This window comes from Trypanosoma grayi (genome assembly GCF_000691245.1).
Source record: "Trypanosoma grayi strain ANR4 Tgr_867_V1, whole genome shotgun sequence".
NCBI classification, from domain to species: Eukaryota; Euglenozoa; class Kinetoplastea; order Trypanosomatida; family Trypanosomatidae; genus Trypanosoma; species Trypanosoma grayi.
In genome coordinates, this window is record NW_008826486.1 from 1 (window position 1) to 601 (window position 601).

The 601-nt window shown below is 59.4% G+C and overlaps 1 protein-coding gene across 1 annotated transcript; it reads right to left on the bottom strand.

The window, feature by feature from the left end:
• DQ04_08671000 (hypothetical protein) lies at positions 1 to 346 on the bottom strand (the record flags this gene model as incomplete). The annotated part of the gene is made up of 1 exon (XM_009315651.1): positions 1 to 346. A coding segment is annotated over one exon (346 nt), but the record flags the coding sequence as incomplete, so codon positions are not given.
• Positions 347 to 601: the final 255 nt, after the last annotated feature.

Consider the following 601-nt stretch of genomic DNA (forward strand, 5'->3'; position numbering starts at 1 on the left):
CGTCGCCAGTCTCGCCGACACCGCTGCCGCGCAGCAGCGGTGCGGGAATGACGCACGACGGGAGAAGCGGCGCCCCCCATCGTCGTCGCGCCGTGGTGTGCATGGAGGCAGGAGCAGCAGCAGAACCGCTGCGTGTCGCGCTCGTCAGGCGCGCATCAGGGTGCTCTGCCCCCACAATGGGCGTCTCAGAGGGTTGCACAGCTGTTGACGATGTCGCCTCAGTTTTTGTTGCTGCTGCCGCCGCGTGCAACAGACGCGACGGGGAGGAGAGGCAGTAGATGGCGATGCGGCCGTGCGTCGCGGTCGCGAACACACCCGTATCACCCGGCTGTTTGCACAGCAGCATCGCCGCTCTTCCACTCAAGCAGACCAGCGACCTGTTGCGCGGTGTTGAGTGTGCCCAACTGCTCCGCGGCTGCTGCTTCTACTAGACGGGTCCAAGCCCAATAATACTTCCTTCCGCAGGCACCGGGAGTGGGAAAGAGCAACAACGCGAATACAAAAACAGCCCACAACGACGCTCTTGCTGCAGTGCAGGCGGAGCAGCAAGCGAGATATATATATATATATATATATATATATATATATGTATATATAGATA